Here is a 25,950-nt window from a genome sequence, read left to right as displayed (position 1 = left end):
TAATGTATTTATGGCCGTATTACCCGCTTTGTCGCGTACTAAATATTGGACTATTACAATAATATATTCTGAATGCATTTTTGGATGACATGGTCTGTTACATGGCCACGTGAAACCCCACTGTACCTAATGGTAAGCGAAGTGGGATCAGATAGATGACGAGAGATGATTATCCCTCACCAGTCGACATAATTATGCCGGCTTTGAAGATTAGTCTGGCGTATTTTTCTCTTTATATGATACAAAAAAAAATCACGACGAATTGACAACCTCCTTCTTTTTTCAAGTCGGTTAATAATGGCTAACCTTTACCTTTGCCTTACCTACTTCACCGTAATTTTTAACTTCGTGAGAACTTGCCCAGTGGTGCAGTATGAATAGTGTATCGATTATAATGTTATGTTACTTTTGTTGCTATTCCAGCGACCCATATGTTCGCGTGGAGTTACAGAAGGCGGAGGGCGATGTCACCATCGAGACATTTCTCACCAAGACCAAGAAAAAGGCGAGTATTTAATGCTGATTTTTTATAATTTTTATAACAACGAGAGTGTATGTATGTAGTGGTGGATTTATATTTATGAGTGTAGGCCACTTATTTCCGCCGCTCAATGTAGGTAGGTTTATGTATGTATGTAGATTTCTAAAATACTTGATAATTTTCCATTTGGTTGTATTAGGGAAGGCACTAAAGTCTAATAAACGAATGATTAATTAAATCGAGTGAGCGTCCTCTGAAATCTGCCGCCCATAGGCGGCGGCCTATATGGCCTATTTACAACTCCAGGACTGTATGTATATCACTCAAAGGAATGATCACCGATGCCAATAAACACCTGAAAATGCCAAGAAAGAAAGCAAGATTTATTGTTGGCACGATTTTAAACAGACACATTACTACATTGAACAAAAAAAAATTAAACAAAGGAAATTACTATATTATTAATAAATAAATAAACAAAAATTACATAAAGTTCAGCAAAGGCACCTCATTTAGCTAGATGCTACAGTAAGGCCTACGTAGTACTGCAACGCAAAAGAGTGTTTACTTTTTTTTACTTACTTAGTTTACTTTTTTTTAAACAAATAAATAAATATCTGTTTATGCTTTATTATCTTGTTATATCTATTATTATAAAGCACAGACAAATTGTATAACTATAAAGGCAAAAGGAAGCTCAGATCTTGCTGACCAGGACTTTCAGTCTCCTAAACTTAGGTGTTATGCGAAAGGTTTTTAGCTTTTCAGACTTGTCACTATAACGAAAAGGCCAATTGAATGATCGTTGATCTTCTTTATTTAAATCAATGTAATAATAAACGTCATTTTATATGTTTTCCAGACCCTGAATCCAGTATGGAACCAGGAATTTATATTCAGGGTGAGTTCTTTTTTTGTTTTTTTGCCATAAGGTTTATTATTTTAAAAAAATCAACAAACACCGAAATAATTTAGCTTTTATGATTAGAATTTACTGTGAATCGAAATCGAATTTGGCATCTTCGAAGTTCAAGGTTAAACAATAATATTTTTAATATAGTGTTTTGATCGTTTAATGAACCCGAAACAAAAGGAATTACCAAAATCCCATCAAGGTTTTGCTCACGGTTTTGAGTCATGAAAGTACATTCTCTGAAGAAAAGATTGTTGGACGAATACCGTATTATTACCGGTTTTACACAAGCTTATCCCGAAATAATGGAAACTATACATTGAACTGAAGCGGCGATAGCCTAGTTGGGTGTGGAACGGACTGCCGAGACGAATGTCTGCAGGTTAAAATCCCAAAGGCACACACCTCTGACTTTTCTAAAATCATGTGTGTATTCTTTGTGAATTTATTGTTCGCTTTAACGGTGAAGGAAAACATCGTGAGGAAACCTGCACATCTGAGAAGTTCTCTGTAGGAATTTCGAAGGTGTGTGAAGTCTACCAATCCGCACTAGGCCAGCGTGGTGGACTAAGGCCTAATCCCTCTCAGTAGTAGTAGAGGAGGCCCGTGCTCAGCAGTGGGCAAGTATATAATACAGGGCTGATATTATTTTATATATATTTTTATACATTGAACTATATGTGCGATAGTTATAGGTAATCTCTCTTACACTCACAGGTGAAACCGCAAGAGCACAAGCTGCTGATCCAGGTGTTCGACGAGAACCGGCTCACGCGCGACGACTTCCTGGGCATGGTGGAGGTGCCGCTGTCGGCGGTGGGCGCGGAGCACGCGGCGGCGGCGCGCCCGCCGCTCGTCAAGTACCCGCTGCGCCCGCGCAGGTCCGTGTAAGTGCACGCCCAAGCCAAACGCTTATTATTATTCAGTTGTTAGACTTACGCCAAGATCGTCTAGACAGGACGCGTCATATACTTATAGTCGGGAACAAAAAATCTTCTAATTTCAATAGGTTTTCAATTATTATACATACATATAGCACACATACTTATACCGTTTTCTGTCGTTATAAACGCACACATAAATAAATTTTTCTCGATTTTACGCACACTGCAACAGTATTTATAAATGTGTGCTTTTGGTCTTATACTTTGGAAGAATGGAGAGTGAATACAAGCAGCGTTTTTTATAAGTTGCTATGGCATTTTCGAACAAATTAATAAACGATCTTCATCCGGTTCAACCGTAACTAATGGTCCATCAGATTAAAGTTTGATGGTAATTCTCACATATTACTAGCTTTGGCTCCCGGCTCCACTTGCGTGATAGAGTATATTCAGGATAAACTCTAGCTATAATTTTTTCGGGATAAGAAGTCCCCTGGGAAGGACCCAGGGTGTCAAACAATCTTATTACAAAATATCTACGAAATCTATTCGATAGTTTTTGAGTTTATCGCTTTCAGAGAAATAGACGCGGAGGGGGACTTTTTTATCATATGTAAGAATATTTTATTGAATTGTTTTATTTTTGGAATCGATGTGCAGTTAGCGATTATATTGATATGCAATACGGCGACGTATTACAAGTGAAATATTCTAATTTCTATCCATGAAAAATCTTAAATTCGCAATTGCTTTGCCTAACGCCTTCATACCTACCATAGACCTGTAAATAATTATATCTTCTTCCCAAAGTTCTATACTAACTAACTTTCTTCGTGGTTCCTCCTCATATTTCCTCCGGCATTGTCGGTGTCACTCCGGTGACCTTTTACCGTCAAGCAACATAGCTTTTTTGCCAGATAATGTAATAAAAAAGTAGCCTCTTGTACTGGCTTAAAACGAATATAATATATTATATTCACTGCCCCAGAAATGTTGTAAATTTCAAAAATATATAAATATAGTATCAGCTCTGTTATATACTGTCCCACTGGTGGACACGGGCTTCCTCTACTACAAAGAGGAATCAGACCTTAGTCCACCACGCCACGCTGGCCCAGTGCAAATTGGTACACTTCATACACCCTCAAAATTCGTATAGAGAATTTTAAAAACCGCATAGAAAACTGTATATATGTTTTTAAGTACATTTAATTACTTTTATAATATTAATTAATTCTAATTTGATTTTTACAATTTAGCAATGTGTCCATGATTGGCACAAGGATATTATATTTAGTAATATTTTCGTAATAATTTATATTAATATGTTACAATTAACAATATTTAACATTATGCTGGACATGTGCCTGTTGGTTCTATACCTATATTGGTATCAAAACAAATAAAACGCAAGGAAAGTAATCTATTGCTATTATATATTTTTTGCGTGCTACAAGTAAGCTAGTTGATTTGGTGTTTGTATGACGTGTGTTGTAGTATTTGATATTTGTGAAGTATTTAGAAGTGTTTTCCGTTTTTAATTCTATGTATTTGAATGTGTAGTTATATTTTTATGCGTTAGTTGTGTGATATGAAATGGTGCGACTTTCATAAGCGACAGTTCGTCTGGGCAGGTACCAGTACACGATTAGACATAAAGATGAATTTGTATTATTACAAGAGTTAGCCTACTTCCTAATGTTTCTTGTTGGTAAATATTTTATTTGGACCCTATTATATTAACGTCAAACCTAGGCAATACTAGAAAAACCTTAAGTTTTTGACTGAGTTTTAAACGAAGTAGAAAGCTTATCTCAGCTCAGCCCATTAATTTTCGCTTAGTTAACAATGCCGCATATGTAGTTTTGGAAAAATCTAGAAGCTATTACATATTATTATATGAAAATATGTGGGCAATTGTAATGAACATGATTTTTAATAGCAAGTCCTTGGTCAAATTATGAAATAGCACTTTCATTCACTGTAGAAATTTGATTATGCGGTATTTGCTAACCGACAATTTCAATCGACTTTTTCGATCGATTGCGACCAATCAGAACAGTTTTTTTAACTTGCTTACAATTAACTCATTTTGATTGGTTTATCCTCGGGATCGACAATTAAGATTGGAATTGTTTACTGAAAATGATCGTAAGCGACGAAATATCATCTAAATACGAACCCTATTCCACACAAGTTAACGTACCAATTCCATCCATAGTGCCAGGTCTCGCGTCCGCGGCTACATTGAGGTTTACCACGCGTTGGTGGGGCGCGTGGGGGCGGACAGCGGGTCTGACGGCGGAGGCGGGGGCGAGACGGACGGGGAGACGGGGGAGGGGCGGGAGGGAGGCGAGCCCGCGCCGCAGGAGGACTGGGAGATGGTGGAGCCCGCGCCGCAGGTCGGGAACGTACAGCCGGTGAGTTATATTTCACACAGTATTTTAAACCATTTATTTCTCTACACACACAAAAAAGGGTATAAAAAGAAAAAAAAACACACACACACACACACTGTTAACAGTACCAGGCATAGAACGGATTCCTTGCATGATGTGTGGTGGAAGGATACCAGCTCAGTATACGCTGTAAAACAGCACTGATTTTCAACTATTGAAGTTTAATATTCAATTATAATTTCACTTACTGAGAAAACTAATTAACACAAAAACTTCATTAAACATGTAATACATTGAATTAAAAATAAAACATTATAACATAATCATCAACATAATTAACAGCAAAATCATATTTGAGCAAATATAATAATAATGTACATTAGTTAGTAATTTTGTAGTTCTATTTACAAAAATTGAATATAATTTTTACCCGTTTACAGGAAAGCTAGGAATAGTGTGGTTGTCTCAGTCGTTACATTTACACCACAGTAGAAGTGTAACGTTGAGTTACATTCAAAGTCTAGATAGTCAGCAATCAGCATTTTGCCTATATGTCACTGAATGTATAACTGTTGCTCCGGAACGTTGCCAGAACCAGTCTGAAAGTGCATGATGATGAATGGAATATAATAATACAAGTTATTGGGAACAACTATATCCATTAATTACCTTACACAGGGTGATCTCATAGCGAAAATCCTGTTACTTTTAAGGGGATTTGTTTATTTTCAAATATTTTTCAATTTCAATGTGTTATTTAAAAATTTTAACTCGTAGAAACTTAATCAATTTAGCCCAAAGTAGACTGTTGTATGTGAAATTTACAGTATGCTTTTTTCTTTTTGGCATAATTTTGATGTGAATTATGATTGCTTGCATACATAGCTTGCTACAAGATTTTTGATAAAATTTTGAGTACTTATAAATGTACCACATCTCGTTTGTTTCATTTTGGAATTAATTGTTAATAGTGGGGTTGTCAATATTTGTTTTAAGGAAAACTTTATTCATTTTAGTATAGCTTGATGTTATTAACTCGGAATTTGTGCGGTTCTACTCTGCGACTACCGTGGTGTGATTATAAAAAGCGATTAAAATTTCTCAAGTTATATATTTTTTTCGGTATGAAATAGCAAAGCTTTTCAGGAGTTTCGATGTACAAGATATTAAATTAATCTTGTAATTGACCCCAATATACAACACACTAACATAGTTACATATTCTCAAACAGCCCGACACAATTGTGTCGACTGGCGACGGGTACTTAACCATACCTACTCAGTCGATACTCTAACTACACGCCATTCCATTTGGGTGCAGTGGGATCTTTTTGGTTTTGACGCGACAAAAATTACCATTTATCATTATAAAAAAATACTATTAATTTAGTAGACTTATGCATGTATTGCTTGTTACTTGGTATCGCACGCGGCTGTATTTACGTTCCATGCGCGGGTTCGGATATCCGCGGCAGTGCCCCGGTCGAGCCGAGACCGTGGCGTCGTTCGTGGGCGACGACTGGCTGTTGATAGACGCTTCAGAACTCGAGCATAGTGTATGTTCCATTTTTATTTTATCGATGTTATTAAGGGCTTCAAAATGCTTATTATATTTAAAAAGCATGCATGTATTTTATGGTAGGCAGTGGCTACCATAAAATACATACCATAAAATATCATGGCCCTGATATTGCCGACGTCTGTGGGCGATGGTGACCATTTACCAGGTGGGGTGATAGCTCGTCTACCTTCGAAGGCAATGAAAAAAAAAATATATAATTGTATAAAAAAAATAAAAGTTTTATCTCCTGCTGATATCAATACTGTTAAAATGCGTTCACGTAATCCATCTTCATATTTTTTTAAATCGCGGGTACAAAAATTAAGGAAATCAAAATTGGATTAATTTATATATTTTTCATATAAAAATCAGCTGTCGTAGGACTAAATAAAATTAATTCGCAGATAAGTTAGCGGGTAAACAGTTCGAATAGTTTTGATTTCGTTCATTCACGCTTACAACATCCTGTATAATAAGTGGCAAATAGTATTTTGTGGCTTGCTTGCACAGACGTAAAGGCTAGTTTAGACTACGACACTACACCGTACACTCAGTGTGCACATCAAGTGTGTATGTTTGAATATGTATTTATTTTATTGTAACAAATATGGGTTTACTGGTGGTAGGTTTCTCATATGTGAGAGTCCGTCTGGGTAGATACCATCGCAATGTCTATTTCTGCCGCCAAGTAGCAATGTGTAGTCACTGTTGTGTTCCGGTTTGAAGGACATTGTAGCCAGTGTAACTACTGGACATAATGAGACTTAACATCTCATGTCTCTGTCATTCAAACCAATAAAAAAAAACCTTTAAACATTCGGTTTTAGTGTACAGTATATAATGTCGTAGCCTAAACTTACCTTTACGGTCGATTTTTATAAAACTTTGTTCAGACCAAAGTATAAAATTGCTATTACCTGCAGGTTGTAAAAGATCTGTGCATGGAGCATGTCAATTCCGTAATGGAGCGACATAAGACCAGGGGATGATAATCCTTTTGCATTGTTGCAGACGATCGGAGGGGATCCCCTGCCGCCTGGTTGGGAGGAAAGACAGGACGCTAACGGCAGGACATACTACGTGAATCACATCGAGAGGACCACGCAATGGGAGAGGCCTACGTTTACGTGAGTGGATAGGTTGTTTTGTAGCTAAATGTGGTCAGTACTTGAGTTACCAGTGCTATGTTGAGAATTCAGTTAGCGTGAAGTGATTTGTATAAATAAATCTCACTTCAGAATAATGAGTGTGTTCGCTTCACCGATATTCTTACTTTGTGGCATTTGTGTAGATTTCGATGCGAATACGGAAGTGAGCTGGCTATTTTCTATGTAAAAAACCTTTTTCTAACTTTCACATCAATTATAATGTACTAAGTGAATAAATGCAAAGGTTTCTCAAAATGTTTGGATGTTTATTAGAGGTAGACACAGAATCAGCTGAACGCCTTTGGATGAAATTTGCAATAATGATAGACCATGTCCTGGTAATTTACTCGCAAGCCAAATTATGGGATTATTAATCAGATCATTTAAATAGATGGCGCTGGCATCGCACAGTGACGCTATCGATCGGTACAGTACTTTAGGGACTTTTTGTATGAACAAGGCTTGGGTGAAGCCGCGAGCATCACCTAGTATTAAATGAATATGACCGCACCCGACAGCCGCCACATGAGCGTGGAGTCGCAAGCGGAGCGCATCGAGAACGCGGCCACGGAGTTCCAGCGCCGCTTCCACATCGACGACGAGCGCGCCGCCAGCCCCTCACAAGCGCTCCACAACCAGGTACACGCACACACGCACACACACACGCACACACACACGCACACACGCACACACACGCACACACGCACACACACATATACCGACCGGTGGGGGGGAAGTCGTCGCTAGCTCCTCTAGTCACGGTATAACACCGAGGCTTCAGGCTCATACTGAACAGAAACACCGAGTATTTTTAACCGATCTGTTGCTGAAATTTGTGACTAACGCGATAGTTGTACCGCGTACGTAATAAGTATACACCACCGAGGTATTCTCACCGAGTCAGACTTAGCTTAGCGTATTTAACTTAAGGTTATAGCTTAAGGTCCATTTTTCATACATTTTGTTTCACCTTTAATCTGGGTAACTAAACAAGTATTGACAAGTAAAGAATTTAAATTCACGTCTAGTTAGTGATTAGTTCTCGCAGTTGAAAGAAAAACGTAAAAATAATTAATATGCATGGATATTTCGGCCTTTAAAAGTTCGTCGTACGAAAATTTAAAGGCCGAAATATCCATGCGTGAAACAAAATGTATGAAAAATGGACCTTAAGCTATAACCTTAAATAAATACTGCTACATGATATTTCTATAGCCAGTCCAGGAAAATAAAATACCTGCTTTAAGGGGCGCCTTTTACACTTTAACACTAAACATAACGTGATCAGTATGAGAAATTAGTTCTAAATTTTTTCCAAGGGGATTTTTGTTTCTGGTCAGACTATGTTAATAATAGACAACAAGGAACTAATGTTGACTTCTTATTTGTACACCCATCGATGTACGCATGCGTGACAATGCGACATCCATGACCCATCACCTCTAAAACATCAAACGGTCATCAACCGGTATCATTCCAGGATAATTGTGGTTGTCAAAAATAATTCGTATTGTTTTTTAAAATAACATGTAATATCAGAACAAGACAAAACACTTTAACTATTCTAGTTATAGAAATTTTCACGGAATCGATTAGTTTATCGATTTTACTACATGGATATCGATTTATCGTATTTTTTTATTTGTGTCTCATTTTCATTTTATTTTCTTTAGGATGTGATTACTAAGATTGTCTTTACATATATAAAGGCTTTTAATGATTTCTAACGCAGCTTACTAAAAATAAAGATATAAGTTAAATAATATAAATTACGAAAATTAATGAATTATTTCTTTGCATGATTTATTTATATTTATCGTATTATTTTCTCCGAATAATATATTAAATAATATTAAATTTAATGCTACAACTCATTATTGTACTTTATCAATGCTTCTTTCCTATTTATTTTACAAAATATATTTTGTAGATGATTTTCAGGTAAATTTATTTAGAATAGCAAATCATAAAGTTCATGTATCATTTATAATGTTACCCAAAATTACTAAAATTCCTTTTATATGTGGTTCATTTTGATCCCTCTGTTTTGCAACACCCTGTATAAGTGGGTTATACTAAAATTGGTATTATAATCGATATGTTGTCAAGTAATAATTAAATTAGGCTCAAAATTAAATACATTTTTAATAGGGGTTTTATTGTTTTTCAAACAAGGGTACAAGCATGTGGCCTTAGGTTGTAGTCAGATTTGTAGTGAAATAGCATGATGTAGGGAAGTGTTAAATGTTTGCATGCTCCTATGGGATTATAAAGATGTGTATTTAAAGTAATTTTTAAAGACATATTGCATCGATTCAAATAATTTATGTTAGATAAAAATAGCATTAAAAAAAATGGGGCAGACTTGTCAAAATGGAGAATTAGTATACTTAAAATTTTAAAAAAATATGTTAAATTTCGTAATCTATGCATTTCAGAGAAAAATCGCATATTAATAAAAATAACACGTAGCTTATGTATTTTTATGTTTATGCAATATTAGTATAATTTACGCAATAAAAAATATTAATCTAAACATATTCCGTTGGTCGAAAATAAAAAAGTTTGCTTTTACAATTAAGATATTATTATTATGCATGGACGCTTAACGCTTAATTATAATTTGCCTCCATTTTGGAATTTCAGTTACGACATATTACATGTAATGCCAACATACTCGCGGATAGGGCTTTGTATGTTCAGGTTGGCAACACCACATGTGCATGGTCCGATTAAAGTTCGAGTCTTGGCGCGGGACGAGCGCCGCAATAACAACTCATCTCGTACGGTGCTACACTCACAGACTAATCTGTGCTCACGGGTACACATCGATTGTGTTGTCCTCACTATCATAGACAATACAGCACGTAGCTTCAAAGCTTAGCGAGAACGAATTATCTATGCAAAACAACAATATATACGGGACACCGTATATATTTTTATAATTAAACCATTCTGACAGGAGGATGTGTCGAATAGAAGTGCGGAGAATAATTCGACTGAACCGACGCCATTCTCGACGCCGCCGCACTCGCCGGACCGGCGCGACGACGAGCCCACACATAGCATTAGTGAAACAGACTGTGATAATAATTTAAGAGAGAACGGAGCCAGGGAGGACGACGACGTCGTGTGCGCGAACGAGCCGCGAACAGAGCCGCGAACCGAGCCGCAGACTGAACTTAACGCGGGGGAGAATGAGACGGTGGACTCTAGTCTACCCGACGAGCAAAACGAGACCACCGTGGAGAATGGGGAAGTGGAGGCGGTAGAGAATCAGGAGTTGGATGATGCATTGACGTTTGACGAGAACCATTTCAGTACGCCGACAGGCGGCGCGTCGCCGGCGCGCTCCCGCCGCCACAGCTCCAGCGAGGTAAGGCGACGCCGCGGCCGCGGGCCGTGACGCGGAATGTGCTAGAAACGAAACGCACTCGTTGGGACTCTACCTTTACATTTAGGAATGTCTGTATTAGGTTAGGCTTTTGAACAATAATAAAAAAAATCTAGAACTGGAAAAAAACAGTATATTTTTATGGTTTTAATTTATTTATGATTTTTTTAAATTTCTTGAATGATTAAGAAAAGTTAGGATTTTATAGATTTGTATCGATAAAAAATAATCGATATTTTTAATCAATTATACTGAATCTCAGGCCAGGTATCTGGCACATTGCGCATCACATCTCGCTCGCCGCCGCCGGCCAGTGCTTGGGGTTATTGTCTATGAGGAGTGTGACACACGGAGCCGTTGTGACGTTCTTATACACGCGCTAACACTGCCACTAACCGACGTAAACCGTCCACCTAATGCCAGCCGCCACGCCCGTAAGTTTTCTATGCCCTCGTTATCGATATTCGACAAATATTCGATATGGCACGGAAGTCATGCTATAATTTAGGTGAGTATCACTTACTACAACTGGAATATAGATACGAGGAGTATTAAAAACTCGCATTACGGGCCCAGCCACCGTGGTCTAAACTGTGATCCGTAGATTATCGTTTCTTGCAAGGGCGAAAGAGACGGCAATATTTTTGTGTAAGTGAAGAGAGTCGATTTTAATATCGATTGTAATTAGTGTCGATTTTTTACAAATAAACTGTAGTCAAAGAACTTAAATAAAATATAAAGTTAAGTCGATTTCACCCATGTTTTTTGTATTGCGTTATTTTTTAAGTCTTTGATTATGGATATTTTGATACTTATAATCAATATTTATATCGACTCTTATATGGGTACAAAAAAAATAGGCTATAATTAGGACCCTCGCCTAGTTTTAAGTCGACTTCTAACGCCCAGCGTCAACACATACTAAATAAGCATTTCGTCAAAATAATCAAACGTTAGGAGTCGACTTATCGATAAAAATTGTGAGTCAAATTCTACAGTTCACAGTGTTTGACATATACACTCTAACAAAACATTTGCTTCACATTATTTAACTCATAACGCTTGTGCTGTTCCGCTTGTGTTGCTTGTTATCGATGTGGCATGTCGATTATAGCTAGTGATGGGTTTCTGTTTTGGTATGTGTGTATTATCGATTGTATTGATTTTTTGTGTAAATTAATTTAGGATATATTTCGGGATGTGTTATATTTAATAGACTTAAAATTAAATAGAAACTTTGACCATAAACAAAAATTGTTAATGTAATTTTATATTTCGAAACTATTAATTTCGTCGAATATTAAATAGATTAGTTTATGTTAAATGTTTACCTTCCTGAATTTGTTTTATATTGTACAGATTAATTAATAAATTGTATGTTTTTTTAATATGAATATGTTTTAAATTACTAAGTCAAGGTGATATTTTACTTTAGTGTTGTTGGTAATGGATATATTTTGGAGATTTGATATATCGATAAAAGCAATTTACAGCAACACAAAATGTTAATCTAATTAAATAAAACAATATGGTCCATATTTAGTTACATTGAAAATAAACACTTAATAATATCAATACTATCGATTTATAATGTTTTTGTGGGTTAATGTGTGATCTATGTTTTTTATAATTAGTTAGTGTGTGGTAGATATGTGTTATAGTGTGCATGGAAAATGGACTTTGTGGCACGATTTTATCGATTTTATGCAACGTTATATATATAAGTTTATGAAGCATTATGAAAAAAAAAAAACATAATAAAATACTTTGTATGGTGAAGGACCTTAACTTATTCATCTGTATCAAATTATATACTATGTTTTTCTATGTATAAATAATATTAATTATAAAAAAATCAAGGGTGTTTGGTATCACAAAAAGTGGATATAATTAGATATTGAACCATAAATATACATTCATTTATAAGTTTTTCACTGGCTGGAAACGAGAATATCACAAACGAAGTTGGTTGTTTTTATATTAAATTTGGCGTTGCCTCGCTAACATGATTTCTGTTATATTCTCTTCTTTGATGTACGGGAATTTTTTACGAATTTTAGATCTAGAATATATTTTTATTGAGATATGGTAATGTTAACTTTCACTTACTCGATTTTCGATAATATACGCAGTGAAATATAGATCTCAACTTAAATATTGATTATAAAGTTGTAAATGTTATTTTATAACTCAAAGCAATTTGTATTTTTTTCATTAATTAATAAGGGTTAATTTATGTATATATAAAGTTGTCATCACTTTTAACAGCATTGTTAATGACCATAATCGCCGTTTTCAATCGATTGTCGAAATTGACAAATCAGAAACTATTGTTGAAATTGACAAATCAGAAACGATTGTTGAAATTGACAAATCAGAATCGATTGTTGAAATTGACACATCAGAATCGATTGTTGAAATTGACGAATCAGAATATATATATTTTTTGACACGCTTACAAATCGCCTATCGATTGCTTTATTGTTTGGGATCGTTTACCGGCCGCTAGAGATGTATATCTATATTCGTTGTGTACATATACAATACAAGCTCCAAGGGATATTCATAGTTAAGCTACTTGTGCTATCTGTGAGCTACAAGACGTGTGTCGGTGAGCGTGTGGTGGTGTTGTAGGAGGAGACGGACGGGTCGTCGGAGTCGGCGCGCAGCAGCAGCGCCGGCAGCGCGCACAGCCACTCCTTGCCGAACAGCGAAGGTGGGCATCACGACCTCTTATGATTATTCTCATCTGAATTTCTCATCAAAATATACACATCACGCATTTATCCCCGAAGGGGTATATAAGGCGCAACCAGAGCACTAACTTTTTTCCAAGTGTGTTCCATTCCATGATGTGATAGGAGGCGAGTCTATCGCCATATTAGACTCAAATTACAGACTCCGGATTGATATTGAGCAGAATAACTCAAATATCACTTTGCTCGGTTCAGGATTCGAACTCAGGACCTCAGAGCGCTCCGCGCATGCAGTACGACTATGCCACCGAAGCAGACATCATTTATCATTACCGATCTCATCAAAAGATCCGTAAAGTATTCGTAATACGTACAGTTATTGGGAGTTGAATACTTATGATTAGGTAGCATTTGAATGGGTTGGTTCTGTTGAAAATTATTTTTGATCAGATTAAATTTAAATTATAATAGGAGTTTAAAGATGATCTTGTTTTTAGGTCTTCCGCCCGGCTGGAGTATGCAGAGAGCACCAAACGGCAGGATATTCTTTATAGACCACAACAAGAAGACTACCACGTGGATAGATCCTAGAACAGGTAATTTTTTATATAGCTTTTAAATTAAAACTCGGTAAACGTTTTATTCTAGAATAAAATAATAAAAATGAATAGTAAACAATTACAGTGGGTATATTTACTTGTTCCTTATTGCTTTGAATGTTGAGACGTGTTTGCCGTTCGCCTAATGGTAAACTATACGACCGCCTATAAACAGTAGAAACACCACACAACACCTTGAATTATAAAGGATTGTTTGACTAAGAGATACATGACAAAGTCTTATGTCCAGTAGTTTAATTGGTTATAATGTTCTTTAAACCGGAACACAATAGTGACAACACACCGCTGTCTGACGGTAGAAATAGACATTGTCGTTATAATTACCCAGGCGAGTACTCACATATGAGAGACCTGCCACCAGTATTCATAAAAATGAGGCCATATAACATAGACATATTTTTTGGTATTATTTTAAAATCATAACCTTCGTGACGTGGCTTCACGTCCGTATAAAAAAAAGAAAGAAAAAAACATGGCCACAGATTCGGTGGGAACATAATTTACAATAAATAAAACTTCTTATGAAAAAATTATAAAAAAAAAACAAAACGAAAATGCAATTTTAAAGATTTTTATAGTTAGGTGAGTACCTACAGACATAAGTACTCACATACTCACCCAGTGTGGATGGTATATGTCACACCTCAACAGCATAAGTCAAACCATTTAAAAACCATTTATTTCTCTACACACACATAAATATAACAAAACTAAGGATAAAAAGAAAAAAAAAACACACACACCCACACACCCACACACAACAAAAAACAAGTGTTTGATGCTGATAAGAGAGTATAACAGAGTCGCACGGTCGCAGGTTGTGCGTCGAGCCTGCCGACGCCGGCTGGCGCGGGGGGCGCTGGGGGTGCGGGGGGCGCGGGGGGCGCGGCCGACGCCGACGAGCTCGGCGCGCTGCCCGAGGGCTGGGAGGAGCGCGTGCACACCGACGGGCGCATCTTCTTCATCGACCACAGTACGTACCGCTGCACTACGTGCGGCAACGCGCAGCCCAGCGACGGCTAACGGGCTGCGGACACTACACAGGCTGGTGTCGGCTCCTGACACTATGTGCTCCAATTTTTTATACTTAGACGATTGAGTGATTCCACTGTATCTGATGGGAAGTGGAGTAGGGTCCAGACATTGCCGATTGACTAGAGTTGATTACTCCTCGCCGGTCGACCTCATTATGCTGGACTTTTTGAACCAGATATACAGTGATAGACTGCCTCGATGGCGTAGTTGTATTGCATGTCCGGTACAATAACGCTCTGAGGTCCTGGGTTCGAATCCCGGGTCGGGCAAAATGATATTTGGGTTTTTTCTGCTCATATCAGCCCGGAGTCTGGAATTTGTGCCCGATATGGCGATAGGCTCGCCCCCTATCACATCATGGGACGGAACATACTTGGCGAAAAGTGGGTGCCCTAGTTGCGCCTCTACATACCCCTTCGGGGATAAATGCGTGATGTTATGTATGTATGTATGTATACAGAGATAGTAACAACAAACTTTATTAAGGTTTACTGCTCGTTTGACACTTGTACTATAAGAAGTGTGTTGTGACAGACACGCGCACGACGCAGTGGGAGGACCCGCGGCTGTCGAACCCGCAGATCGCGGGCCCCGCCGTGCCTTACTCGCGCGACTACAAGCGCAAGTACGAGTACCTCAAGAGCCAGCTGCGCAAGCCGGTACGTACCGAAACTCTTAACCCCTAAAGGAAAAGAAAAGGGACTATTGCTCTAACTTCTTAACGGTCTCTTTTTAGTCTTATTATGTGATGAAGGACGAGCATATATCTTTTTTTATGTTATAAGCGGATGTAATTGAATCCTTAGAGCAGTGCAAAACATGACGTAAACTCTGATCTAAAGTATTTAGTTTAATTATAAGTGTTTACTCATTAAATGAAGTATTTACTTCATTGCTTTATTTATTTTATTGTAACATTTAAAAACTTGATAATGGGATTCGAAGCGGCGTATACCAGCCGGCCAGTCAAAACTTCAAAGTCCTTTAACTTGCTAACCAGACTTTATACTTTAAAAATATTTTGTATTTGGATCGAGGACACATACAGGTATAACATAATCAAATATTACGAAAATCTGAGACATCGAATTTTTTTGCGTGCCCGCTTCACGTGGTATGCCCCAAATTAGTTTTTCCTGAGACTCGCAGAGCTTCACTGCTCGGTGTCAAAATGCGTGCCACTGCTGATCCTGGCTTACAGGAATTATAGTGGTGGGTTTGAGGGTGGGAAGTCTCTACCAAGGTCTCATCTGTTTATTAATTTCCCAGGGCAACGTGCCAAACAAATTCGAGATCAAAGTGCGTCGCAACTCGATCCTGGAGGATTCGTACCGCATCATCAGCTCGGTGAGCCGGCTCGACCTGCTCAAGACCAAGCTGTGGGTGGAGTTTGAGTCAGAGGTCGGGCTAGGTGAGTCGTGTGAAATGAACAAAAGGGATGTTTTGCTTTGGACTCTTGTTTAGTCTAGAAAAATTGTGGTGTAAATTTTTTTTTTTTTTTATTTATATAAAATAGTATTTTATCTTTGGTTTGATGGTAGCGTATTTGGATTATGGGCCATAAACCGGAAGATCATGGATTTGTATCGCATGTGCAACATTTTGCGTCAGTTTTTCTAACATAATTTAGTATGTGATCTCAGTCCGGCGGTCAGTCTTTAAAGCTAAATCAAATCCTTTCTACACTACAGAAACTATTCTATCTACGTAACACAACATTAGAGTGGGATAGGAGTGTTTTTTTTTTACATCTATTTCGGACCAAAGAGAAATCCTCTCAGTAGAAGAGGAGGCCTGTACTCAGCAGTGAGCAGTACGCAATACAGAGCTGGTATCATCCATTTCAGACTACGGCGGCCTCGCACGGGAATGGTTCTTCCTCCTCTCCAAAGAGATGTTCAACCCTTACTACGGCCTGTTCGAGTATTCAGCGATGGATAACTACACGCTGCAGATCAACCCGAACAGCGGCGTGTGTAATGAAGAGCATCTCAACTACTTCAAGTTCATCGGCAGGGTGGCCGGCATGGCCGTGTACCACGGGAAGCTGTTGGATGGTGAGTGGTTTTATACGGGGATGGGAATGTTACCACAATAAATTTGATGGTGAATGTAGTAGAGTCCAAATAGAGTCCACTGAGGGTGTTAATGGGCGATGGAGACACACGCTGATCTCGGAACGCGACACTTACGTGGGCCACTGTGTGACATAACATCAATGACTGTGTTGGTGCATTGGATCCGTAAAGTAGGTCGAATGTACTCTTTACCATATCATTGGCAGAGTTTCTCTGTAGACAAGTTTGTTTACAGTATTCGACAGTAAATTGCTCATCGACCTATACAAAGAATGATTTTTAACAGTAAATATTAGAGAAAGAGAAAAGGTTAGCTTCGAATTCGTAGAGCATCTTTGTCACTCCTACCCATTTTTTGTAACAAACACGCCTGAATTTACAATAAATATATTGGGTGGGTGGATACAAATGTCCTATCACCAGCACATGTTCCCACAAGGTTTTATTGACTCGTTAAATCAAACAGCCGATTTTAGGGGTTTCTGTATCCTTATTAAAATTTACCAATCAACTATGGAATAAAAATGTATCGTTATTAAATTTAAATGTTCTTCGTAATAAATGTAGACTACGAAAATTATATTAAGACTGTATGCTACCGTATTGCGCGGATCGGATTATGGATGTGTTTTCGTATGAAATATTGTTCGGATTCGTACGTATACGCACGACTTAAATTAGTATCTAAAGTGGGCGTGTAATAAATCTATACATATTATAAAACAAAGTCCCCTTTTTTGTCTGTTTGTATGTTAACGATTTTCTCAAAATTTACTGAACGGATTTTTATGAAATTTGGTATGGAGATAGTTTAAGACTCTGGGAAGGTTATAGACTACTTTCTATCCCGGGAAAATATACACCGGGATTTTTACACCGAAAAACACCATCACGCGGGAAAACCCGTTACAAAAGCTAGTATTTTCATAAAAAAATATATTTCCCGGGAGTCATGAAGTGAGTATTTCTATATGTTATTTTTGTTTTTAGCGTTTTTCATCCGTCCATTCTACAAGATGATGTTGGGCAAAGCGATCGAGCTGCAGGACATGGAGTCCGTCGACCTCGAGTACTACAACTCGCTCATGTGGATCAAGGTCAGTCGCCGGTTCCATAGCTAACTTCAAATCAGTCCCGGGAAATAAAGTGAGATGACATCTGTAAGCGTGTCAAACTTTGTTCTGAATGGTTCATTTCGATTATTAATTCATTATATTTCGATTATTGTAATCGATTGTAAGTGATCATTTTTTGTAAGCAAATGACATGAAATTCGGCCCTCTGATGTTTTGCAACGCTGAAAGAAAACATCGTGAGAAAATCTGCATACCTGAAAAGTTCTGCATAATAATTTTGGTGTGTGAAGTCTACCAATCCGCACTAGGCCAGCGTGGGGGACTTAGGCCTAATCCCTCTCAGTAGTAGAGGAGGCCCGTGCTCAGCAGTGGGCAAGTATATAATAGAGGGCTGATATTATTGTTATTGAAGGCCTGTTCTTCACTGCTTTTTATCGAATAGAATATCATAAAAACAATGGCCGTCTTATCAAACTTTAAAAAAAGGAAATAATTGTAGGACCTCTGATATTTGATTGTTTGGATACAGAGAAGTTTTACAACTTATTTTGTGCTACAGGAAAACGACCCTTCGGAGCTGTACTTAACGTTCTCGGTCGACGAGGAACAGTTCGGCAAGACGATACAGCGCGAGCTGAAACCAGACGGAGCCAACATACCCGTCGACGAGGAGAACAAATACGAGTATATAAGGTACGTGACAGCACGTTTGTTACGGGAAATGAGAGGTCAAATGGGGCATGTGACGGGTATTTTGAACAAATACGCCAATATACGTCTATGACGTATATATTGCGTGTGCGCAACGGGTGTACGTTCACAGACCTTGTGGACATATCGACATGTTGGTTATAATTCGTGTAGGTACTTATTTACATGGAATCGTTAGTGTGATTGCTTTTTGATAGAGCTGGATTACAGCTAGACCAGCATCTCGTCACCTGTAGCGTCTCTTTCTCTTGACCCCTCGTATCGCGAAGACTTCACGGACGACCCTGCCCCCAGGCTGGTGATCCTGTGGCGGTTCGTGAGCCGCGTGCAGGAGCAGATGTGCGCGTTCCTGGAGGGGTTCGGCGCGCTGGTGCCGCTGCCGCTGCTGAAGATCTTCGACGAGAACGAGCTGGAGCTGCTGCTGTGCGGCATCCAGCACATCGACGTCCGCGACTGGCGCGCCAACACGCTCTACAAGGGCGACTACCACGCCAACCACATCGTCGTGCAGTGGTTCTGGAGGGTACGTGTGAAATAATCAGGATTTAATTCGCTTATTATTATATGGAATCTCACGTGGACGGCGAAATATGTGTGAATGAATGAATTATGGACTAAATGATTATAGTGTTACTCGTTGGTTAACATTACATTTAGCAAAATAAAAAGCTCATATCACGGGGTTTTTGCTCTTGAAATTGTTAAACAATGCTTAGATATTATAAGATAAGATATGATAATATGCTTAGATATATGTCTTTCCTACTCGAAAACAATGCAGTTTACACATTGCTATTTGGCGGTTATAGATACAGCAAAGATGGCTACACTCTTATATGCTGAAGGTCTACCACAACCAAAGGTTTGTTGTACTAGGTGTGGCTCGCGGCTTCACCCCCATAAACAAAATTTTCCACTACAAAAATACCTAAAACACTCGGGATTTGTAGTGTGATCTTTACGACGCTAGCGACATCTAGTTAAAAAATCAAATAAAAACAAATCTGTGTGAAATATTATTTCCTACAATAACAAATGGTCGGGATAAAAAGTAACTTAAATAATCCAGGACGTGGTCTATTCGTGTCCCAAGTTTCATTGAAATAGTCGCATTTATAATATTAGCAATACAAGATGATGTGACGGTAATATTGTTGGTGTTGGCAGGTGGTGCTGTCGTTCTCGAACGAGATGCGGTCTCGCCTGCTGCAGTTCGTGACGGGCACCTCGCGCGTGCCCATGAACGGGTTCAAGGAGCTGTACGGCTCCAACGGACCCCAGCTCTTCACCATCGAGAAGTGGGGGGCGCCCGACAACTACCCGCGGGCACATACATGGTACTGCTGTAGTTATACAACCCATATAGCATCGGAATGTTTGCCGGCAAACATGACAGCTACATGACATTTACGTGTGTCACGGGAATATAACCTTATATACTACATAATAAGGTTATTTTTCCGTGACACGCGTAATGTTATGTAGCTGTCATGTTTGCCGGCATACATTTCGATGCTTTAATGGTATATAATACACCTCATCTTGCCTACCTTGCTCTTTCGTATCGTTCACTCGTCCTTCCCATACATAATATATACAGGCTCCCTTTGCTCCCCCCCAGTCTTTTCCTATGCATCACGCTAGACGGCTGTCTTTTAAAATTTATTCACGAATAAAAAAAAATTAAAACCCTTCAAACAAGAACTGTACTATTCACACGAATACTCACGGTTCATGACGTTCAATATCGCCTTTACAGAAACGAAGGATCTCTGTGATACATTGACGTCTAATTAAGTTCAATAATCATTACGATTTTTGTAAAACGAATGCTTGTTATTTTGTACTGGCACGGGATAGTGACCCCATTGCATCTGATTGTAAATGGAGTAGGGTTCAAATTGAGTGTCGACTGACGAGAGATGGTTATTCCTCGCTGGTTGACATATTTATGCCGGGCTGTCTGAAACCGGATATACACAGGATGATTCCGACACCGACTTGGACCACTATGGCGGATTGTATACTTCGTGTGTGGTGATCGCTATCGGAACGGATTTAAATGTCTCACCACCAGCAAGTCTTTAAAACGCGTTTATTTTTCCAGTTTCAACCGCATCGACCTGCCGCCGTACGAGAGCTACCAGCAGCTCCGCGAGAAGCTGATCAAGGCCATCGAGGGCTCGCAGGGTTTCGCCGGAGTCGACTGAGGGCTCACCGCCCGCGCCCGCCACGCCGCCACTGCACTGCGCAGGAGGATCACTCGCGTCCAGCGACACTGGCGCGTCTAGCTCCATACAACACGTCAACACTCAGTGCTCCAAACGCTTCTAATATACATACGACACTCAAAGTTTAAGTGATGCAAGCGCTCTGAGTACAAGTGCGAAAATACGAAAAGTGCAATCAAAATTCTTTATCGTCGCTCTACGTGTGATCGTTAACACGCTTTCAAGAATCATTAAATAGATATATAGAGGCTCATTTCTAGTACGAACGGGGGTCACGCCATTTCAAGCGGCGCGTGCGCTTCATGAATCCCACGCAATCTAGATCGCTGCATATGACAAAATGGCCTTCTAAAACAGTACTTATAAGGTTAGCAGATTACTTTCAAAGGTTCGTATTTTCTCGGTATAATATATAACAGGTGACACGGTACAGTTTTTTTTTATGACAAAATACATTGCGCCCGATGGTGAGTACTGCGCAGTGTAATTTTAAGATCGACTGACGATAGTATTGCCTGGCTGGTAAAATAAAAAAATCTTTGCACGCGCCAATTTCTACTTTTTTTTAAATCGACATAACAAAAAAATATTTCCATATTTCACCACAACATGGCGACGTTTTTTTTCTGCTCAGATTATACTGCCAATAGTTTGATTGTCTAAAGCTGGCTCGTATACATTCACAAATACTGTAAGTAAAAAACATGTCAGTCGTCATGACAACGGAAAACTCGCGCATCAACAATCGAAAATACAGCATGATGTTTTAATTTGCCCCTTCTATTGTAATATGAAATTTTTGAACATACTGTATAAGTACTATGAACGTATTATATTTTTTTCATCACCCTGTATAAGTAGTATGAACGTGCCAGTTTTAGTAAATCGATCTATAAATAATCGATAGGGTCGATTGATGAAAGTAGTTTCTCTCAAGCATCGTGACTACTACTCGAGAACTATAGTTATTCTGCTGGTCAATTGTGATTGTTAGCACTTAGTTTCATTTTAAATTATATTTTCGGTTTAGAGAAGTGGATAGAATTATTGAAAGTGGTTTATTTTGGCAAAATATTCATGGGTTATACGACTATGCCTTCTCGTTGGAACAGTAAAGAATTTTTGGATCTATCCCCCGTGACTATGAAGTCTGTAGTCTTCGAAACGTCAGGAGAAGACTATAATATAAAAAAACAGCAATAAAATCCGTAAAAAATATATTTCAATATACCTATGTGTAATTGTGTCAGCTTTGCGAACTAATTTATGTATATTTCTGCCGCCAAGTAGCAATGTGTACTGTTGTGTTCCGGTTTGAAGGACGTTGTAGCCAGTGTAACTACTGGACATAATAATTAACATCTCACGTCTCAGGTTGGCAAGCGCAGTGAAATACCAAACAATACTTTGTAATTCAAGGTGTTGGTGTTTCTACCGTTTATGGGCGGTTTTATCGCTTACCATCAGCCGAACAGCAAGCTCGTCTTGTCATTTAAAGCAAAAAAAAAGGTAAACTAAGCTACCAAGAGTAGGTCTTTAACTGACACAAAAGCCGAGAGTCGTTTCTGCTTTGCTGTAGGTGTTTCACAATAGTTCTGTCCACTTCTTCAATGGTCTGTTGCAATATAATTTACCTTCATTCACAACACAAATGACATATATGTGCTCAAGTCTATGTTAGGTATAATATAGTATGTTATCGAAATGTATGTATAAACTTAACGAACGCATCGACAGGGCCGGATTTGGGTTTAGTTTTGGGGTACAATGTCCCCCAACAGGTTTAATGACGTGTTTAAAAAAAATCGGTAAATTAGTTTTGACGTGTAAAAATTTACAACACGTAATATTTAATTATAACTTATACCTTACAATTTCGTTGCTTTATAATAATTGTTTTTTTTTTAACATTTGTAAATAAAATATATATATATTGATGACAGTTGCTAATGGAATATTAAATAAACATTATGTTTATAAAAACAATTTAAAAAGTTAATAATTACAAGTAGTAGTGAGATACACCTCCTTAATCCAAAATAATTATAGACCACTTAATAATGATATTACCTTCATACAAATTGTACCCATGTCCGGCCCTTGTGTTACGAAAATGAGTGCCTATTGTGACAATTAGAACCTGTCTTGTGTAATAAGTGTTTATGCTAATATTATGGGATAGGATTCTGCAGTGGCTTCTTATTATGAACATAGCAAATGGTCCGACCTCATATTTAGGCTGCGATTTGGTATCTTTTAGTATAATTTTGGGGTTAAAATTGCCAGTAATTGGGTTAGTTTTTTTCACTTTAACAAAACTATTTTAGACTGTGTGTAAAGTGAATATTGGTAGTGCGAGAGAGATAGAGCGATCGTGCGGCCTGTATTCTAGTATTTTGATTTGTTTAGTTCGTAAGATCTTGTGCCTATCCAAATTTTACCGACAGTGGTGTCAGAGAAGGTACATGTTTTGTCGGAGTGTGTGGAGTGGATGTCAGAATTTGGGTTTCAATGGGCATCATAAATAGATTTTTTGTCGGTTCCTGCCCCGAAAGGGGTTAGGGATTTAATAAAAAAATATTTTGACATAATGAAAACATAGTAAACATTCATGAAAACGGACGTATGGAATATAATGGTCATAAATAGCTCCAGAAATAAACATAAAGAATAGATTGCTAGAGTAGTATTAACCGTGCGTTCGCTCTGTCTTTTTCTACGGAATGGTCAATTTTGTGAGGAGTTGTTCGGTCCATTGTTTATACAGGAGGTTGTTATAAAAGTCTAGAAAAATGAGGACAAAATTGTAATTAATTTTTGTCTTAATGTAACACAATGACTTACTTCAAAGTGATCGTTGAGTGAACTAATATGCTGACAAGTCATGCCGCGAGTGTATGATAATGTTCTCCAACAGTATTTTTTTTCGGTATGGCGATTAGTTCGTTCCGTATTACATCATGGGACGAATGTCGGCGAAGTTTAGATGCACTTATTGTGCCTATTTTTACTCTTTTCTTAAAAAAGTGCAACCTTGTGTGAGATCAAAATAAAAGAGATTTTACCTATTTTTGAAGCCGCCACTGATTGTTATATGTTAGCATATACTTGGTTAATTAAATTAGCATGCCTAGAGAAGACCGGGCTGATAAATACATCACGGTCCATTTTAATGATCGATCTTAAACTTTGATCCGATTCTAAAAATAAATCGATGAAAAATTTGTAATTTGTAAGCGGGTCAAATAAACTTAATTCCTACTGGTCCATTTTAACGATCGATCAAAAAAGAGATTGAAATAGTTTTTTGAAACCGACGGTTAATTACGGTAAAAATGTATTGAGGCTCTGATTGTATTTAATTCTAAAATAACATGTAATAGAGATTACCTGTGGCTTCGCTCGGTTAGTAATTTTAATTCAGTATCTTAGACACTGTTTTCATTAAGTTTATTGAACTTCCTAAAATGCACATTAATAATAGAATAACTGTAGTATCAGAAATTGTTTTAAAAATGAATGGACAGATTTTGACGCAATTTTTATTACAAGCGAATATAACTTTCTTGGCACGCGGTTTTAGAGACTCGGGCGTTGAAAACACTCTTGAGATATCCAGTGCTGATGCAATAGAAGTTGATAAATTTGTCCGGAGAAGGACATGCAGTATCCGCCTATCGAAATCTTAGCCGGCCTTAGGCCACGCGATAATTCATAATATAACAGTTCTAGATTGTTCGAATTGGCCTTTTTAATTATTTAAGGGCACACGCGACTTATTAATATAAGTATGATAAAATGAAGTTCCATTCAATGAGTCAATATTGCAATAATAATCATCAAACTTTAATAAATATTTTCTTAATTTTACTTTGATTATCCACAATCTAGGTTTACAGCGGCCATAACGCATGCGCTGTCAGTTTGACAGGTGTCACTTCTGACAGCTGTCGAAACTGGCGAACATTGTTAGACATACGCGAGTGTACCAGCGCGTTGTTGACGTTTATAATTTATTCCACGTATTATTTACTTATCGATAATGTAACAATATCCCGACTGAGTTGTCATATTACATCGAGCATTTATAGGGGTAAAGGAATTGTTTCAGCGAATCGATGTAATGTGGCATTCTCAATGTTTTGTTCAATTATTAGCTTAGGGCGCCGATGTCGAGACGCGTCGCGGATATATTTTTCTTTAATTATTTTTGCGTCCTATTTAGACATATTCGCTTTTTTGCTTAGATATATAAAAATAAAATATATTTTCATATTTAGCAGAGACGTTGTACATAATTAGGTATAAGGTGTAAAAAATTGCTTATAAAACGAATGTGTATAAAACTAAATTAACGTGGGAATCCATAAAATGGAGGTTAAGAGTATTTTTCGAAAAAAGTAATTGTTTCGTGTTCTCTTAGACGTGGCAATAATTTACACCCTGTATTTATTTGATATTTATGTGATTAAGTTATGATTATTACGGATTACTTAATGATTTAGTTAGGTTATTATTATTATCCTGCAGTGCCTCGTTGCAGGACAACGCTCCCCTTCTCCCTTCCCGCTAGAAAGGGGCAGAGGGCGTTACGTTTTAGATATTGTATTAAAATTGGCATCGTCTCTTTATAATTCTAGATTAGTGTAAATACTATTTAGCATTGTACCCATTTGACTAAATGTATAATTAAATAATTTTTGGGACTTAATTTTTTTAAGGAT

The 25,950-nt window shown here is 37.8% G+C and overlaps 1 protein-coding gene across 6 annotated transcripts in view; it reads left to right on the top strand.

The window, feature by feature from the left end:
- Positions 1 to 22,298, top strand: part of LOC115451061 (E3 ubiquitin-protein ligase Nedd-4) — a 32,031-nt gene extending 9,733 nt beyond the window's left edge. For 2 of the 6 annotated variants that reach the window (XM_030179256.2, XM_037439318.1), the window contains exons 3-21: positions 424 to 505; positions 1,344 to 1,382; positions 2,112 to 2,281; positions 4,500 to 4,698; positions 6,152 to 6,232; positions 7,249 to 7,364; positions 7,904 to 8,024; positions 10,348 to 10,761; positions 13,414 to 13,495; positions 13,973 to 14,071; positions 14,913 to 15,068; positions 15,665 to 15,789; positions 16,400 to 16,541; positions 16,978 to 17,187; positions 18,199 to 18,305; positions 18,844 to 18,977; positions 19,290 to 19,518; positions 20,163 to 20,332; positions 21,103 to 22,298. In XM_030179256.2, the coding sequence (XP_030035116.2) occupies positions 424 to 505; positions 1,344 to 1,382; positions 2,112 to 2,281; positions 4,500 to 4,698; positions 6,152 to 6,232; positions 7,249 to 7,364; positions 7,904 to 8,024; positions 10,348 to 10,761; positions 13,414 to 13,495; positions 13,973 to 14,071; positions 14,913 to 15,068; positions 15,665 to 15,789; positions 16,400 to 16,541; positions 16,978 to 17,187; positions 18,199 to 18,305; positions 18,844 to 18,977; positions 19,290 to 19,518; positions 20,163 to 20,332; positions 21,103 to 21,205 (2,779 nt within the window). In that variant the 3' untranslated portion in view covers positions 21,206 to 22,298. The remainder of the gene's footprint in view (positions 1 to 423; positions 506 to 1,343; positions 1,383 to 2,111; positions 2,282 to 4,499; positions 4,699 to 6,151; positions 6,233 to 7,248; positions 7,365 to 7,903; positions 8,025 to 10,347; positions 10,762 to 13,413; positions 13,496 to 13,972; positions 14,072 to 14,912; positions 15,069 to 15,664; positions 15,790 to 16,399; positions 16,542 to 16,977; positions 17,188 to 18,198; positions 18,306 to 18,843; positions 18,978 to 19,289; positions 19,519 to 20,162; positions 20,333 to 21,102) is intronic. The other 4 variants (XM_037439317.1, XM_030179257.2, XM_030179258.2 and 1 more) reach the window with 4 other exon arrangements.
- Positions 22,299 to 25,950: the final 3,652 nt, after the last annotated feature.

Source organism: Manduca sexta, chromosome 16 (genome assembly GCF_014839805.1).
Source record: "Manduca sexta isolate Smith_Timp_Sample1 chromosome 16, JHU_Msex_v1.0, whole genome shotgun sequence".
Lineage (NCBI taxonomy): Eukaryota > Metazoa > Arthropoda > Insecta > Lepidoptera > Sphingidae > Manduca > Manduca sexta.
The sequence above is the reverse complement of the archived record's forward strand: the minus strand, read 5'-3'. Positions and strand labels throughout refer to the sequence as shown.